Source organism: Eleutherodactylus coqui, chromosome 5, assembly GCF_035609145.1.
Source record: "Eleutherodactylus coqui strain aEleCoq1 chromosome 5, aEleCoq1.hap1, whole genome shotgun sequence".
NCBI lineage: Eukaryota > Metazoa > Chordata > Amphibia > Anura > Eleutherodactylidae > Eleutherodactylus > Eleutherodactylus coqui.
Genome location: NC_089841.1, coordinates 100,987,061 through 101,003,512, shown reverse-complemented (window position 1 = coordinate 101,003,512; position 16,452 = coordinate 100,987,061). Strand labels below are relative to the sequence as shown.

The 16,452-nt window shown below is 38.6% G+C and overlaps 1 protein-coding gene across 1 annotated transcript in view; it reads left to right on the top strand.

The window, feature by feature from the left end:
- EDIL3 (EGF like repeats and discoidin domains 3) overlaps positions 1–15,383 on the top strand; it is a 649,344-nt gene extending 633,961 nt beyond the window's left edge. The window contains exons 9-10 of the mRNA XM_066602963.1: positions 1,935–2,090; positions 11,467–15,383. Coding sequence (XP_066459060.1) covers positions 1,935–2,090; positions 11,467–11,616 — 306 coding nt within the window. The 3' untranslated portion in view covers positions 11,617–15,383. The remainder of the gene's footprint in view (positions 1–1,934; positions 2,091–11,466) is intronic.
- Positions 15,384–16,452: the final 1,069 nt, after the last annotated feature.

The following is a 16,452-nucleotide window of genomic DNA, read 5'->3' as shown; positions in this document are numbered from 1 at the left end:
ATGTAATGGTCTTTCATTGCAACAAAGATGCTGTTTGTTCCTTAAAGTATTGATCCACCAAGAGAGGTTTTTCTACGTAAACAGAGCAAAACAAGGGAAACATTTATGAGTTTTCCTGAAGGCTGTAGCTGTGTACGGTATGGTAGCTCGATAAACAGAGCTGGTTTATCATTCCTTTTATTCATGAAAGGAAATTGGTTTTAGCTTATACTGTAATTTGCTTAAAAATGCCAACTGTGAAAAGAGCTTGGTCCAATTTAACCCATCTGTCTAAGACTAGACTAACACAGTAATAATGACATTTATACAAAATAGGGCTGATTACAAGAAGTCTGTTGGGAATCTGCAACATTCTCCAACATATTTAATATATTTTACCAATTTCAAATGTTTCCTCCTATGAATACTAATTTGTAAAGTACTTGAAAGGAATAAAAGTTGCACTTTAAATGTCATGCTCATTACTACGGGCTTCTTATGCTATATTAAACAAGTGCATTAATTTTGTAATTAACTACATTTGGCATGTGGCAATAATTTGTGTCTATCAATCAAAAGACTGAAAGGGGTGTTGGATGTCTAGCAATGTTTCCAACCTACAGCAAAAAAGAGGAGCACTTCATGTGTAGGGAAATTTAACCAAGGAGAGGTGAATGAAAGCAGTAATGCATTGACTGGTTATGGCTATGCTGGCTGCATAGATTGCCAGGAAATTAAATAGTTGCAGCCACATCTGCTAGAGCAATGAGAAGAGACTGTAGTTACAGGTGAAGAGGAGAAAGGAGGACAGTGCTAAAGGAAGAACAATCCTGTAGTAAATCAATTAGACCCTTAATTAGGTAATCAGGCAGCATGTTTCAATATTGGAGCAATATCTTGGAGTGAGGGCTTGTTCACACGAATGTGCTTTTCATGCACTAATAGCATCGCAAAAAAATCCCATCACGCTCGGGAGAAAATAGCGTGAACAGGCGATTTCCAGCTCGAGCCTAATTAGCAGTGAAATTGCCCATTTATACAATCAGGAGTTGTGTGGTTCATATTATCCAGCTTCCATAGGAGTCTATGGAGACTCCTGTGCAGCTCGCACCAAAGATTGGTCAGGTCTAGAGATGAGCGAGTATACTCACTAAGGCACATTACTCGAGCGAGTAGTACCTTAGCCGAGTATCTCCCCGCTCGTCTCTAAAGATTCAGGGACCGGCGCCGGTGACAGGTGAGTTGTGGCGGGGAGCAGGGGGGAGCGGGGGGAGAGAGGGAGAGGCAGATCTCCCCTCCGTTCCTCCCCACTCTCCCCCGCTGCTCCCCGCCCCTCGCCGGCCCCCGAATCTTTAGAGACGAGCAGGGAGATACTCGGCTAAGGCACAACTCGCTCAAGTAATGTGCCTTAGCGAGTATACTCGCTCATCTCTAGTCACGTCCTATCTTTTCTCGCAGCACGGACTTTAGATGCGAGCTTTGTACACGCATGTCCTATCTTTGTTGGATGTGAGTATTTTGCACATCTAAAATTCCTTCATGTGAACGTCTCTATAGGAAACCATTGGTTCTATTAGACGGGATCTTCTCATGCGCCTATACTGCGCTAAAACCACGCTCGTGTGAACGAGGCCCAAAGAAGACATGGCTCCGATGCTGAAATGCATTGCCTGATTACTTAATTAAAGTTTGGATTGTCTTAGTCCCGAACCATTCTTTATTCCGCAGCACTGAATATGGGCAATGTATGAAAATGTGTGGCGTACTGCTGTCAGGGTTTCACATTTGATGTATTTGTCAAATTTAGATGCTAAACGCAATGTGAACAAAGCTTTAATCACTTCATAAAGAAAGATAGATAGATATGAGATAGTTAGATAGATAGATTTGGGATAATAAATCGTTACCTACGTTTCTTTGAAGTCCATAATAGAAGATTGTGCTTTGCTTTATAGGTGGATCTTCTTCGTCCTACAAAGGTCACTGGAATTATTACGCAAGGAGCTAAAGACTTTGGCCATGTGCAGTTTGTAGGCTCTTACAAGCTTGCTTTCAGTAATAATGGTGAACATTGGACTGTGTATCAAGATGAAAAACAAAGAAAAGACAAGGTAATATAAGGATACGGATAGACCCATGATTTGTTGGCTTGTAAATTAATTTTGCACGTACAGTGTGTCAGGCATTTCGGCAGTAAATCTGTCAGCTACTAGTCTACTGAGTGAACTTGACCAAAAAAGAACAGATGGTGTAAAATAAGTTAAGTAAAAGAAAATCTTTTTAAAGAAGAAGAGTTAGTAGAAAACTTATCTCAAGGATATGAACAATATTAAGACATAGAACTTGCAAAATGTATTATTTACTAAAGTTTCACAATGGCAACTGCCCATGGCCTACATGATGTCAGGGACAGGAAGGGTGAGAGAAAGGCAGCAGATAATCTGTGAACTGCTTACATACAGTAAAAATAAGTGTTTAGTACAGAATATACTGCATGGCATGAATATTGCATGTATAAGAATTTTATATTAGTTTGCCGCCTCTTTAATTATTTTGGTTTTGTGTAAGACTTTATGTTAGGCACAGAGATGCTAAATCTGGAGTTCATAGTTGAAATGAGGTAACCGAATCCTGAGTAGCTGTCTGATTGTTAAACCATTAACAATTGGGTTGTTGGAAGTCTCTTGCATGGTACACAATAAAGGGGTATCCCCATCTATTTTTCATAGCAGAGATGGGAAACTAGTGCTATAGTTACTGGTCACCTGGTTGGACCTATGAAAACAGCTGAGCACTTCAGCGCACCGCTGTTTCTGTAGTTCTCATTTAAGTTAATAGGAGCTACAGAACCCGGGAAGTTACAGAAATAACATACCGCATTATGTTGCACTGTTTCCATAGCACTCATTCACTTCAATGAGAGCTATGGAAACAGTGCCAGGGGTTGGAAACAAAGCTGGTGGTTGGAAACAAAGAGCTGGATTTTTCCATCTCGGCCATGAAAGGTCGAGATGGGAATACCTCTTTAAATAAAAATAAAATTAATCTTTTTTGTATAGCGCCAACTTATTCCACAGCGCTTTCAGGTAATTTTATTTATTACCCCCCACCAAGCTGGGTACTCATTTTACCAACCTCAGAAGGATGGAAGGCTGAGTCAACCGTGAGCTGGCTATCTGAACCAAGCGGGAATTGAACCCGCAACCTTCAAGTCATGAGTGAGAAGCTTAGGACTGCATTTATGCACCACACAAGAGCATTTGAATCTATTAAATTCCTTTGTATGGTTTAGCAAATATGTTAATATGCCTTCTGACTCTTTCATTATAATTAGAATGCCCCCTGAAGTTACCGTCAGCTTACAATATTTACAACATACAATGGTCTTTTCTGCACCATAGAATCTTGAAACCATATTTAAAATCTACGAACACCTTTAGGGGGCAATTTTTTTCACTTAAATGCCTGTATTTTGGGCTGACAATCAATTTTTGCAATAGGGTTTGATTACAAATTTTGCATTTCTGCCGATTTTACATATCATTGTGCATAGACACTGCAATCTAAGTATCCGCAGGAGATCCGTCAGTGAGACTGGACCGATGGCTTTGTTTTCAGCCTTTATCCCTCCTCTCCTGCACGTTGTCAGCTGATTTATGACCACAACAAAGGTTACGGTAATTAATATGTGGAAGCTGCGAAAAACAAACTGTGCAGAATTTTTAATTAAACCCTAATGCAAAAATGATTGTTTGCTCAAAATATATGCATTTAAGTGATAAACACTTTGACCCTCAAAGGTTTCAAGAGCCTTTAACCCACACAATATAATGCCACAGTCTCTGCCAATCTGCGGCACAAACAATTGACTGGATGATTCAGCTATTCGCTACGGGCATTTCAGTGATTAAACACCTGTTACTGAAGTGCACGCACTGATTGTCTGTCTAGTGGCGCCTCTCTACCATACAGTGTGGTAATACATGTCTTGTACTGCCCTTTACCTGTGCCAGGAGGAGCTGCTCCTTTGGACACCAGGTGAGGGCAGCTTCATTTTATTTTTTCTAGCACACCATTTACTGTGCAGGATCCTTATCTTCATCCTTTTTCTATGATATTTTTATAGACCATAGTCTAGGAGAATTACATGGGATAGGACTAGTCAACTGCCCACCTAATTGTGGTGGGGAATTTATCAAGACGGATGTTTTTTAGACCAGTCTTAATCCTATTCTTGCTAACGTAAGACACACATGTCTATTCACAAATTAGGCAGATCTCTGGCGTCTTTGCAGTACACAGTCAAATGTATATCAACTAAGAGCTGGCGTAGATTAGCACTATAACTGATGGACGTTTCTGGCATAAATTATGTTGAGCTGCCGGAGACTAAATGCAATGTAAGCAGTAAAAAAAGTTGCTAATATTTTCTTAAGGCCTTATGCCCATGGCTGTGACTGACTCCACCAGCGGAATATTACAGCGGAGTCAGTCATAGCACCCACCAATGACCCCATACTCACCTCTCCAGATCCGCCGCTCAAGTCCCATCCGGCGAGTCAGCGCACATGCGCAGTACAGCGCATGACACTCCAGCAGTGGGCGATGACGTGGCCGTCGGTGGGCGGTGATGTGTAATTATGCGATAGTTTCGCTGTGCTCACAAAGGAAGCCAGCCACGTGTTTTTCCGCAGCAATTAGAACGTGCTGCGATTTCTTTCACTCTGCTGAATTTCACTGTACAATTCTGCAGTGTGAACATTGAGCTATTAGGTTCAATAGAACCTAATAGCTGCGGAAATACGGCCATGGGCATTAGTCCTAAAATAGACAAGTACCATAATTTTTGACTTTTTTCCACCATGTTTTGAGTATTAGTCCTAACACATGAACTCAATTATCCAGTCCTATCTACATATTTTCTTTTTCTTGAGGAGGGGAGTATGTATGTTTCTCTTCTGTTTTACTTTGATTAGTTACTCCTTTCTATCTAAATCTCCTTGGAGTCGTTTTTTTTTCTCAAGATTGCCATGTGATCTCATTCTGACCAAATGAGAATTACTTGGCTTTATGTTCTCTCAAGTAGTCATAATTCATGTGTGATGGACTCTACCACACAAACTCTTTAGAAGGGGTCGCAAAAACTCCTATCACAGTTTACTGCTGATGAGTCAAGGCTCCTGTTATACAGCTATAATGAAGGAGATCACATCTCATCCTCCTGACTGTATACTTAAAGGGATTCTGTCATTAAAAAAAAATTCTATACTCCCCTATTCCTCCCCAGGCAGTCTACTTACCTCATCTTTTCCTCCCTAATCTTCTTCTGTCTCCTGCAGTCCTGAGGGAAGGGTCACCTCACCTCCAGTTGGCTGATTTTTCTGCTTCCTGTGACATTACATACATTCACAGCTAGTCTTCTTCCTGCCTGGCAATGTATGCTACATCACTAGTTCATAGCTAACATGGAGTACTGAGCTATAGCAGAGACTGTGCATTCCCACTGTCTCTGCAGTAGATTAGCATTCCTTCCTAGCCAGTGAACGCTACGTCACAGGGATGTGACCCTCGCTGACCTGCAGGAAGAATATGAGGAATGCATGTTTCATATCAAGGAGAGGAGGATTTGGACGGCTTGTGGTAAGCTGACCCGGGGGACTGGAGAAGATCAACAAGGAAAAGATGCGGTAATAAGTCTGCCTGGGAAGCAATAGGTGAGTATGGAATTTTTTTAATGACAAAACCCCTTTAAGGTGTGTAGCTTTTTTAGTTGAATATACAGAGTAGTGATAATCACACTGTCCTCTCAGCAGGCAGAGTTGGAACAGGCTCTAGCTGTTTTAGTGATGTTGGGTTGATGCATCATGGGAATGATAGCACAGAGTAGTTAAAGACAAAACAGGGGCAAATCTCCACATTAAGATGGTGACTGATGAGCATGAGACAGGAGGCGACTACAATATACATAGGATATATCCAAAGTTTGACAGGTAATCATGGGGACAGGGATCGAAAAATGTGTTTTTGCTGCAGCAGTCCTCTATTATATAAAGAATAAGCATCCTAAAGTCTTTTCTAAAGTTATACATTTAGTCTACATAAATGCCCCTCAATGCCTGTCCACTATCCTGCTTCTTTTAAAGTCACATAAGTAATCTGATAAAGAATCTGATTTATGACCTGTCCTGTATTATATAGCCTGCATTCATGTTTATAAATGTCCGTATTGCTGCATTGCAGGAATCAAAACTTATCTCTCTTTATTAAGGCAGTTCTCGGTTCTTAATGTGCAGCTAAAGTGGCTAAACTATAAGAGTTCTATAGCTAAAAGAATAAATATACAGGATATAGATAAAGAATGCGATTCTTTCCACATAATACAAAAATCACACGAGAAACATAAAGCAAAAATAATATCAGTTCTGACTGCGGAGAGCTGACAGTAAACAGGAAAACAAAAGATGCTGATTACCATCTACTATTGCATCTATTTGTTTCTGTAACTGTGGCTCAATATATAAAGGACGATAACAGAAGGGCGATTAAGACTTTCTTAAGAATACTGATTTGAAAAGACGGAAGATAAAAGAATCCTAGCGGAACAAAGCAAATATGAAGTGATTGTGTTTGCATTGAATTTACTTATTGAGGCTTCCAGATGAAACCAAGGCTCAATGTGGTATATTAAGTAAGAGTTACTGTATCTCCTTAAAAACTAGCGTGGTTATATATAATTGTCACTCAGATGGATTAATGCCATGTAGTCGCGTGTGTTTAGATACCATATGGTCTTCAAGAATAGAATTATACATCCTTTGAGAAATATTAACTTCCCAGACCCATCAGTATGTTTTAAGCCAGCTGCTATCTAACTTATGATTGCCTTGAAGATATAGTTCAGAACAACAACTGTTTCCTACTGGGTATTCTATCATTCACAGTTATGTTAAAAGTGCTGTTTTTTAAGAAACTCAGATTTACTTACAAATGTGTTCTTCTGTTGTAAGCAAGATACCATTAAGGAAGAACATTACATTTGCATTTCAAGACACTATACTGCATTCTGCAAATCCCTTTTGCCTGGAAAGTGCAGTCTAGATTTAGTGAAGTTGCGTTACAATCATTTCAATAAACATTAGTAAAGTGAGTAGCGGTAAGAAGGGTTTTTCGATTCCCAGTTTAGAGAGACTAAAATGTGTTTGTAACAATGTAATCCATTTCATTTAAAGGGTTACCAATAGGTTATCCTCCTTCTGAGCACCCAATCATTAGATGCAATGTGTACAGAATCTGATAGTAAGCATTCAATTCCCTTGCAGCACAAAGGGAATTGAAGGGGTTATGCCAAAATCTGAAGCTATTCCCTATCCTGTGGATAGGAGCTTACCTTATGGTCGGTGAGTGTCTGACCACTGATATCCCCACCAATTCTGAGAACAGGGGTTCATCACTAGGCGGACGCTTATTCCACCTGCAGTGATGTCGAGCTGAATCGGTCGCACATTCGTAACAGCCGCTTCATTCATTTCAATGAATGGAAATTGCTGAGCACTTGTACTCAGCTATCTCCAGCAGTCCAATTGATAGTAAAGGGGGTGGCACTGTACATGCACAACTGCTTCTGCATTCAATATCCTCCTCCAGTAAGCCCACATTGAGGAGGGGGAATATGGGTTCCCTGTTCTCTGGATAGGTTGGGGTCTCAGTAGTCAGACCCCTACCGATCATAAAGTTATTCCCTTTCCTGTGGAAAGGGATAACTAGATTTGAGATAAGCCCTTTAGGCCTTTCCAATCCACTGTCTGACATCTTTCTACATTCTGATTGAAGCTTCCACAGCTCCAATGTCAGAAGATGTCCAACGGGGTATTCTTAACATCTATTGCCAGCCACTCTGCTATCAGAGCCTGTCTGGTGCACACACACTGGCTGTAGCCAACAGTTGGCACCGTTGTTTAAAAGCAAAAAGCAAAACACTTTTAGGAAACCCTGAATCCGAAATTGGATTGGAAAGGGTTAAGCATGACAGAGTTCCCATCTAAATTAGTAGGTTACCCATGATGAGTCCACTAGAGGAATATAGTTTTTTACCACTTTCTTCTGTGGCCAAAATGTTGGGAGGTCCTGTATGGATGTAACATGCAGACATGCTTTAGTAATACCTAGATCTGGGTTACCTGTTTTACAAAGTAGAGGACACCAGAATAGCGGGTAAAATGGTGGGAAAAGATTTTCAGGTGAACAGGAAGACGAATTGTGGTATAGTTGGAGAGCATTGACTGAGGAGAAGTATAGCTGCTGGGAAAGTGGATGCTTTCCATTTGTGATGGAGTAATGTAGCCACCAGCAATTGCCTGCAGAGTTATGGCAGTAGTACTGGAATTCTGTTGAGAAAGGGGAGACGGCCACCTACCAAAGTGGTAACACAAAGGTGGTGACAGCTGCAAAACAGAACAGTAAATTAAGAGAAAAACTAGTATTTTTAGTAATAGAGGTTTTGTCCGTGATATTAGACATTGTGAGTCTAGCAGAGCAAGGACACCTGGCGTAAGAAGTGATTGATACTGGAAATACTGCTATAGAGCCAAGCTAGTCTTACTAGAGACTTTACCATATTCTAAGTTTCATTATACAAAGACTGTTAAATTCTATCTGCATTTTCTATAAATATTTCTGCATCATGGTGCATGTTGCACTGCCCTACTCATTGCAGTCCAATCTACAGTAAAAATAAAATTGATTGCAACTACTGCCTCAGTGATTTAGTTGCCTGCCCTGCTGTTTTAATTACATTGGAACCCATTTTATTAACTTTAAATTCCCTAAGAGGATATTTCTAATGGGTTTGCTAAACCAGATGACCTCCTTAAGTCTACCTATAGAAACTGGAGAAGATGCAAGTACAGCTGAAGGTTGTAGTTTGATATTAAATGTAAATATATAAATGCAGTGAGGTAGTATTCTAAAAATCATGAGATGTAGGTCAGAAAGGGCAAACAGATCACTTCAATGGATTGTATGCATGGTACATACAGTAAGTGTACAGCTAGATGCCATTAGACTTTTCCCATATGATTTTACTTGATAACTAGTGATGCGGTCAAATAAAAGAGTTTAATTTGAAAAATCAGTACTGAGGTCTTGTCCACAACCATCAAATATATTGACCCCCTTATATGCATTTTCATACAGAGTTTCCATTTGTAAACTTTTGGTAGATATTTACAATAAAGTGAAGCTCCATCTTTACAATTTGGACCTTTTTAAGTAAAATATGAGACAATTGACTAACTAGTTATTATTTAATATGTTTTCCTTGTGGTGGTCCTGTACATCTCTTTTTTTCTTTGCTACAATGTGTAGTTTACTGTTCATTTACACTCTAGAGCATTACTAGAAGTTAGTACCAATTGGTACTAATTAGTACCTATTGGCAATTTCTCTTACAATATTCATCATTTATTCATGTTTGCAACATGGAAAAGATTGGTGATCCCTGCTCTACCAGATCCAGCAATCCTTATTTCATTAGAGGAACACTATGGAAGCCTTAATTTGAACTATCTTATGTACCTGGCCTTGCCATCCTTCATGCACTGGCTCTGCCTTTCTCTTTTTGAATTTGGGCCTGATGCTGATCTGGGGTCTTTGCAGGCCATGATGTCCTGGATCTTTCCCGCTCATTCTTAAGTTGTGGGTCACATTGTTCACTTGTCTCAATTAATCCCAGCAATTTTAGGTTCTTTACATGTCTAAATTATTCACCACACTGAATCACAAAGCATCTTTATTGTAACATAGATTATAAAATAGTGTAAAAATGTGATTGTTGCACATAGCAAACAATCATCATTCCTTTAGTTACTCTGGTAAAATGAAAGTTGTGTTGTGATTGGTTGCTATGAACAGTAAGCACTTGACCACTCCCGTGCCCATATTTTAAAATTGGATGATGAAGAGTATTTGTACCAAGTTTGGCTGAGATAACTCATCATTCCAATAGCAATCAATCATCATTCCTTAACCTCTGAACAGTTAAGGACCGCTCCCGGTCACATAACCTTTCAGGTCAAGAGGTCCAAATTAGCCCCGTATCAGGGTGCACCCCGGAAACCAAGAACTAAACACTGAGACAGTTATCAGTTTCCTCAGATACGTAGAAAAGAGCCATGGCAGGTAACAAGTGGCTCTTTCTGGAGGGAGGCGCGCCGTGCTGAGCATTTATTACCCTTTTTATAGCTTTTAAGAATACAGGAAAGGAATGTCTCGTTAGTCACAGCAAACATCTCATTGGATTAGACAGAGATTATGAATCATGCATTGTTCGGCAATAGCGTGAGAGTCTATAAAATGTCCTTCAAATTTCTGTTTATATGGCGTGGTCTGGTTCTTGCCTTGTGATTTAGATGGCCGTAGTGTCTTGTTAGCACAGTGGAGTGAAATGAAAAAAAAATCATTCCACCAGGTTTGGGGTGCAGGGTTGTTTTTATAGTGTACATAATACAGCAAAAATGACACAATAATTTTACACCGAAAGTCTTTATGATTACCACGATACAAAATTCATATTTTTTTTGCTGTATTACTTTTAAAAAATAAAATATCTTTGGGAAAAAAATGTAATTGTTTTTTGCCGCCATCTTCTGACAGCCATAGCTCTCATAGTTGTATGAGAGCTCATTTTTTATTGGTACTATTTCGGAGTACATGCAACTTTTTATCCCTGTATATTTTTTTCTTGGAGATGGGGTGAACAAAAAAGAACTATTCTGGTGTTGTGCATTTCCCTTCTCTGACAACGTTCACGAAGTGTGACAAATACTGTAACTGTATGTCATGTATGGTTAAGGGTTAAGCTGCTCAAGTAAAATGAAAATTGTGCTGCTATTGGTTGCCATGAGCATCAAACAGTTGAAAATAACCCTCTGCTTCCCTAGTATTTTAAGTTGGTCATGAGGAATATGTATACCAAGCTTTCGTAGGATCTATCAAGACATGTAGGAGCCTATAAAAAAATATTTTCACACTCACTCTAGAGTTGAGCGAACATACTCTGCCGAGATTGATGCTCGTTCGAGTATTTGCGTACTCGATGGTGCTTGTTACTCGAACGAGCATCAAGCCGTGTTCGATCCCGCCCCAGTTTTTGGCTCCTCCCCACTGTAACGTGCCTGTTTTGGCTCCTCCCTGCTGCGACGCAGTGCGCGTCATTGGCAAATTTTTTGTTTGGTAGGAGAGAGAGAGAGAGAGAGAGACGAACCTAGAAAAAAAAAAAAAGCTCGGCACCCGGCGTCCCACATACAAAAATGCTCGAGTCTCCCATTGTAGTCAATGGGGTTCGTTACTCGAGTAGAGCTCTCGAATTTTACGAAAAGCTCGACTCAAATAATGTGGACTCGAGCATTTGGGTGCTCGCTCATCTCTAACTCACACGTATATGTAATTCAACATCCATTTCCAATAATATTGGCTTTTTTTTATCCCCAGGTTTTTCAGGGAAATTTTGACAATGACACACACAGAAAGAACGTTATTGATCCACCGATCTATGCAAGATTTATAAGGATCCTACCGTGGTCATGGTATGGCCGAATCACATTAAGAGCTGAGCTACTAGGATGCACTGAAGAGGACTGACAGCTTTCATCATCTGACGATTCAACACAAAAACGTCATCATTTGAATATTTCAAAAACTGTGCAAAACCTGAACGAAAAAAAAATGAATGGATTTTCATTTGAACAAGTGCTCACTTTTTGGTAGGCTGGTAACTGTTTTTGCAAGGTAGTCTGTGCCTGCCCTTAAAATGATCCCACCGGTAAATATCCTTTAAATACTGTCCCTTTGTATTGAAATGTTTTCATTTTCTTCTACGTTGTTCACACTGGTTGAAATACATTGGGGAGAGCGGCAGCATCATTTTTTTCCTTAATTTTTTTCCCTTTTACATGTCTATATTTTTATGAGCAAAAGAAAATGCAATTATAGGGATTTTTACCTGAGCTAAAGAAATCTCCAACCGAAATTTGTTTTCATATCTCCTTTACCCCTTTAAACCCGATGCTGCAGAGTAGCAATAAGATGTCTCTGGGATGACTGCATTATCCTAATTGCTTCCCTTGTGCCTATCAAAATATTAATATTTACATCTCAGATTTTAGAAATCCATTTGATTTACACCTGTGAAATTACAAACCTTCAATAACATATTTTCCTCTTAATTTCATTCCTATTGTGCATGTTCTTGAGGCATGTTATTACTTGTGTTGGAAACATTTTCTTCCTCAATGACCTGAATACAAAATGTGCGCAAAGCCTGGGATTTCTTTTCTGCATGTCATCAGCGTAACAATACATCAATATCTCATTCCTTTTTAGTTTAATACATAGAATGCACTGACGTCCAAGATTATTATACTAGCAAATCTCTTCTGAATTTGCCCAAGGCATTATATTTCTCTGCAAATTCTTTTTTTATGCATAAGAACAGTACTAAAAAGTTTTACTTAGTAAGCAGAATTGCATATGCATACAGTATATATATTAATATACATAAATATATTTAGTTTAATCGGAATTATTTTAGGTGCATACAGTACCATGGAGGGAAATGATAAAATTGATAGGCTTGTACACATAATATACATTTCATATGTCAATAGGCGTGTCTTCTAGTTTTCGATTTGTTAAACATGGTCTTTCGAAATTAAAAAAAAAAAAAAACGGAAAGCTAATGTATTGTATTGATGACATCCAACCCATTTTTTTTTCAATTGTGGAATAAACATATGTGTATGTGTAGAAGAAAATATTGTTTTTCTGTTGGTAACACCAGTTGGTAAAGAGTGTGATAATGTGGTGGTATCTGCTCAACTTGTTCTGGTTACTTAAATTATTGAACAATTTAAGTTGTGTGTATACACCTCCATAGAACTAATTTAATATACGTCAATTGAGATGTAACACTATATTTACAATAAAATCCCTAAGAAGCTATTACTGTACTACCGTGATGTCAGAGGTGGAGAAATAGGAGCTGTAAAGATCGAGGCCACACCTGATCCTTGATACTCAACACAGAAGGCCCATATGCCACATATGAAGACACCAGTATTATGGTGTAATGGTACATAGTTGGTGGTGGGTCCTGTTACGGATTATGACTTGGCTTTCAGTTCCCAGTCATTGTTACAAGGCTTGTATAAAGAGTCTAACATTGACTTGCAGGAATGCTGCCTTCCAATAGGTGGCGCTGTAGAGGTATTGTTCCATCTCCCTTATTTGCAGATTTTGTATTGAGATACAATTTAGGCCTCTCAACCTGCAAGTTTTGGGTCATCAAGTGGACATAGAAAAGGAGTGAAGATCCTGAGGAAGACTTGCAGCCCAATAAAAAATGGTGTGTAGACCAATATAATAATAATAGTAAATGATATATAATTCTGATGTAGTTAATAATAAACACATACTTATGATGTAAAAAGCTTAGACTAATATTCAGTATTTCTCTTCTAATCTTGTCAGATTAAGGAATAAAGTTAGTTTTAATATTTCTCTACTGATTTCCTAAACAAATCAGAGAAGAATGCAAACCGTTGAGGTCATGTGATCCATATATTTAATTTTTTGGTTTTACTTGTGCTACATATCTAATGCCACTAGATGTCAATGTCCTTGTCTGTCTGTATAATGTCCTTCAAAAATGTATATTGTGTATGATGTTGTATTCAACCTTGGTGAACAATATTAAAGAGAAAGTCCAACATAAAAAACGAGCCTTGGTTGTAAAGTAGTTATTTAAGAACACTGCCCACACTTTGCACTTTATGATATAGTATTTGTTGAAAATTATTGTGATTTTCTTTCTTTCCATCTATTATACATCTTTGAGTATTGCTATGTTTGAGGAAAACACATACTTTCATTTTCCCATTTCTTATTACATAAATACCACAAGGTTATTCCCAAATGTGTGCTACTTCTCTTGCGTTACATCTGTGTGTAAAAGCCTTCAACATTCTCTCAAAGAATATTCTTAGTACGTCAGCCAGAATATGAATGCATTTATGTAGGCATGCTGCAGAGGGACTTTTTATTTTGTCTTCTTGATTAATTAATCCAGCTATAATATGAGGGATTTCGACATTTTTACTTTTTCTATTAGAGGTTTTTGTATATTAATTATTTAAAAAAAATAAATAAGTAAAATATTTTTTCGGATGATTCCATTTGCACTTTTGAAAAGCATTTGTGTATGCTCAGTGTTATATTTATATATGACAAGAAAAACACAAAATGATAGTACTTAGAAAAATGTGTGCGCTCTTCCAGAAACCACACCACTCATGTCCATGGGCTGTGTATGATATTGCATCTTAGGCCTCCGGCACACTAGCGTGTTTGGGGCCAAGTGCAGTTCATGTTAATTCACAGGCAGCATATGGCCCCATTATCGTCTATGGGTCTAGGCAGATTGCCATTTTTTCATGTGGACCGATGGTCTATGGGAAAAAAACTCATCGCATGTCCTATTCCTATCCGTATCATAGACAAGAAATAGCGTATGCTCTCTGTCGAACATCACACATGGAAAGTGAGCACCCAACCTTAGTCCCATTCCTGTTAATAACCTGTTTCCTTGAAAATAAGACATCCCCTGAAAATAAGACATAGCATGATTTTCCAGAATTTTTGAGGATGCAAAATGATTTTTCAGGCTTTTTGAGGATGCTTGAAATGAAAGCCCCACTCCAAAATAAAGCCCTGCTAACAGTTAATTAAAAAAGTCAATTCAAATAGTGTCCAGGCAGCTATACATGTAAAAAAGTTAAACCTTTTTGAACAAAAATTAATATAAGACACTGTCTTATTTTTGGGAAAACACGCTAGGGGTGAGCTGCAATGCTAAACACAGCCCATGAGCAAGAATAGTGCCGTTTTAGGAAAGAAACTACCAAGGTATTCTTTCTCATTAAACCCCTTTAATATTGAAATAATACGTATAAGGACATCATTCTGAACCACACGACTAATTTTATCTAAAATGTATTTAGTTATTTATTTAGCACTGCATCTTGTTCTGCACTTAGTCCCCAAATGTGTTATAATCATTCACCCGAAGGGCTTTTTGCAAAACCTGGTTCTAGTTTTATGTTGACTTTCTCTTTTGATACAATTAATTTGGCTTTGAAGACAAAAGGGTACTGTACAACATACAAAACATGAAGTGATGGTTAGGGATCTCACTAAGTATAAAATAGCAAACACAGTAACCTTTGCAACTTTTCAAACTGTGTAATACTGAAATGTTTTTTGTAAATATTAAAATCATGTAGGTTGATGTAAAATCAGTATGACATTGTCTAGTCTTCAAGCCTAAAATAAACTTTTGAAAATGTAGGCCATTTTATATGGTTTCTGTGGTTTTATTGTTCATTTCATGTGACAAATAACATGTAAATAACAGTTAAAGGGGCTATCTTGTTGTAAACTACTGATTGTCTATTCTTAGGATAGGTCATTACATTAGTTGTAGATCGGCAAAAGTCCATTAGCTGGGAGCCCTGCTGATCAGCTGTTTGCCAGGCAGGTGTGCTTGTGCACAGAGCTGATTTCTGAAGGATGCATACAGCTATATTTCCACTGTAGTGGCCCAGTTTGGAATTGCAGGCCAAGTTCCCATTGAAATGAATGGACACTTGGTTTGCAATACCTAGCCTGGCCACTAAAGTGGGATAGGAGCTTTCAACTTCCTACAGAAATCAGCTCAGTGCTCAACCCCACCAGTCCAGAGAACAGCAAATGGGTGACTGAACCTCGTTGATCTACTGTTGATGATCTATTTTAGGAAAACCCCACCAGTACTTTACAACTGGACAACCTCTTTAAATACTACAGTGATTTATCATAATAATTTTTGTAATTCAGGGAAGTCTGATAATTTGCAAAGCGGAAGAATCGTTATAATTAAAAAGTTACATTGTCACTCTGGGGTTTCTTGGACTGATGAGGGTTAATAATTGTGAAAGACCAATATTATGATGGTCCAAGTTTCAGCATGTCCTATTTTTGTTTACATCATGAGTGACAGTAGGTCATGCAATGTCCACTGCCCGCAGGACTCGGATAATACATGGGCATGTGTCTGTCTGCTGTCTAATGTGAGCTGCAGCCAAGAATCCTGGTTGCAACTTGCATACACATGTCTAAATAAGCCCAAACTTTGAATTTCTGTGGGATAATGGGCAGTAAAGTCATCAAGAGACATCATATATGCTGTGGTATTTACTGTTTTGTAGTAGGTGTATTTTTTAGTAACTCATGAGGTTTTTGAACATTTACCCAGAGCAAACAGGTATAGAAAGGCAGGCTTCAGCTTTTTCATATACTTAACTAGGAAAAGACATCTCAAGCAAGCTGAGCCGGACAAGGAGAGCCGGTGGGGTGCTGCCCTAATAACACTTCTCTTGTCGA